The following is a 1,787-nucleotide window of genomic DNA, read 5'->3' on the forward strand; positions in this document are numbered from 1 at the left end:
GAGGGGAGGAACTGAATGCTTTCTTGAAGCTTATAATAATGCTTTTTAAAATGGAATAAATATAGAAAACCTTTTTTTGTGATTTATTGTGCACAAGGGGTAGTAGGATCAAAAAGGATAACTGCGTACTTCACAGGTGAACCTATGATGTAATCTCAAATGGCTTACCAGTATTCAGACATGAATAAAAATGCATATAAATCATAAAGGAATAATTACCTGAGTCACTTGGCCAGATTTATTAAGCTGTTGTTGCTTGAGGAAAGCAGCAACTTCCCGGTCGGTCACAGTCCGTGTTACGGCTTTTCCTGTCGTCACAACACCACTGGCACCAGCCACAACGGTCCCAGGTTTCACTAGCTGTGTCCGTCCAGCTTGACTCACCTGTTTGAAAGTGATTAAATATGTTAATCCAGAAATGCACAAAAAAAAAAATTGTTTCTATATTCTCAAAAAAAGTTATGGCTTCATGAATTTTGACAATAAGATTTACCACTCAAATCAAAGTCCTTTATCCTTATTCCTTACCTGTATAGCCGTCATACCAGCCAAGGTCCCTCCAGATACAGCAACTTGTACCTTCTGAGTTGTTCCAGCCTGTCCTGCAATCTGCGTATATGAAAAGAAAAGTAGATTAGCTTACAAACCTACTTACAAAATTAATTTATGTTTAACTTTCTGCCTTCCAAGCATTTCATTTATATAAAAACAACCACAATAAGAACACATTCAATAACTTAGGTCCTTTTGCTTTTGAATCCATTACAACCTGTTTTATCAATTTGTTATCCCCATCTGTAATAATTGTGAAACAAGAAGAAGAAAAGATTTTGCAAAAACCTTTGAAGGAATAGGCAGAATAATAAATAGGAAAAGTATAAGGTAGCAATTTTTTTTTTCTGTACTTGAATGTCAATATGTGAATAATACAAGAACAAAGAATTTATTGTCCAGTTCATAAAAGAGTTATTGTAGTAGCTAGTAAACAAAGGCTATTTCAGTTATCTGATGTTTATTAAGCTGATCTTTTGCATACCAGAATTAAACTGTACCTGAACTCGTTTGATGGACTGGTCTCCAGTAGTTACTACCTTTCCTTGTTGCTGCAAAGCCAGAGCATGCCTAGCATGGGCTTGCTGTTTCAGGTACTGTAGTTGTGCTGGAGTAAGAGACCGTGAGACCCCTGTTAAACCTATTGATATAATGAAAGAAAGAAACCAATTTTATTTTCAACAAAAGGGCATAGCTGTAAAAAATCACAATTAGCATAACCATCAGAAAATTATAACAGAACATGATGCCAAACAGTTCATGTAGTATGTAGTATGAGTAAAAGATCAAGAAATAATCATTATATATTCTACTCTCATGAAAAGTACAAGGTATACCTTTCTGTGTGGATGATTGAGAGGATAGTTTAGCTGTCTGTAACTGTGCTTGAGTCAAGCCAGCCACACTGACAACCGTGCCTTGGTTACTTCCTGAGGTACGAACTTGGAGTTCCTGCAGAGTAAGTGTTGTTCTGCCTGTGTTAGCACCTGAAGTTCCCACAGCAGTGCGCACACCACTTAAAATGGCAGCAGCTGCTGAAGATGTTACAGCTGTAGTGGTGATTCCCGTGGTGGCAGCTGTCACTGTGGCCACAGTCATGGCTGTGCCCTGGCTGAGGACCACAGAAGAGGCTGCCTTGCTAGACAGACCACTGCTAACCACCTGCTGCACACCACTGCTTCCCACCACTGACACTTGCTGCTGGATCTGCTGTTGCCCCAACTGCTGACTCTGGG

The 1,787-nt window shown here is 39.2% G+C and overlaps 1 protein-coding gene across 1 annotated transcript in view; it reads right to left on the bottom strand.

The window, feature by feature from the left end:
- Nucleotides 1–1,787, bottom strand: part of LOC119592240 — a gene marked incomplete at its 5' end in the record, with an annotated part of 8,565 nt that extends 6,778 nt beyond the window's left edge. Inside the window, 4 exon segments of the mRNA XM_037941072.1 lie at nucleotides 220–384; nucleotides 529–609; nucleotides 1,053–1,192; nucleotides 1,389–1,787. Coding sequence (XP_037797000.1) covers nucleotides 220–384; nucleotides 529–609; nucleotides 1,053–1,192; nucleotides 1,389–1,650 — 648 coding nt within the window.

The sequence above is a fragment of the Penaeus monodon genome, chromosome 29 (assembly GCF_015228065.2).
Source record: "Penaeus monodon isolate SGIC_2016 chromosome 29, NSTDA_Pmon_1, whole genome shotgun sequence".
NCBI classification, from domain to species: Eukaryota; Metazoa; Arthropoda; class Malacostraca; order Decapoda; family Penaeidae; genus Penaeus; species Penaeus monodon.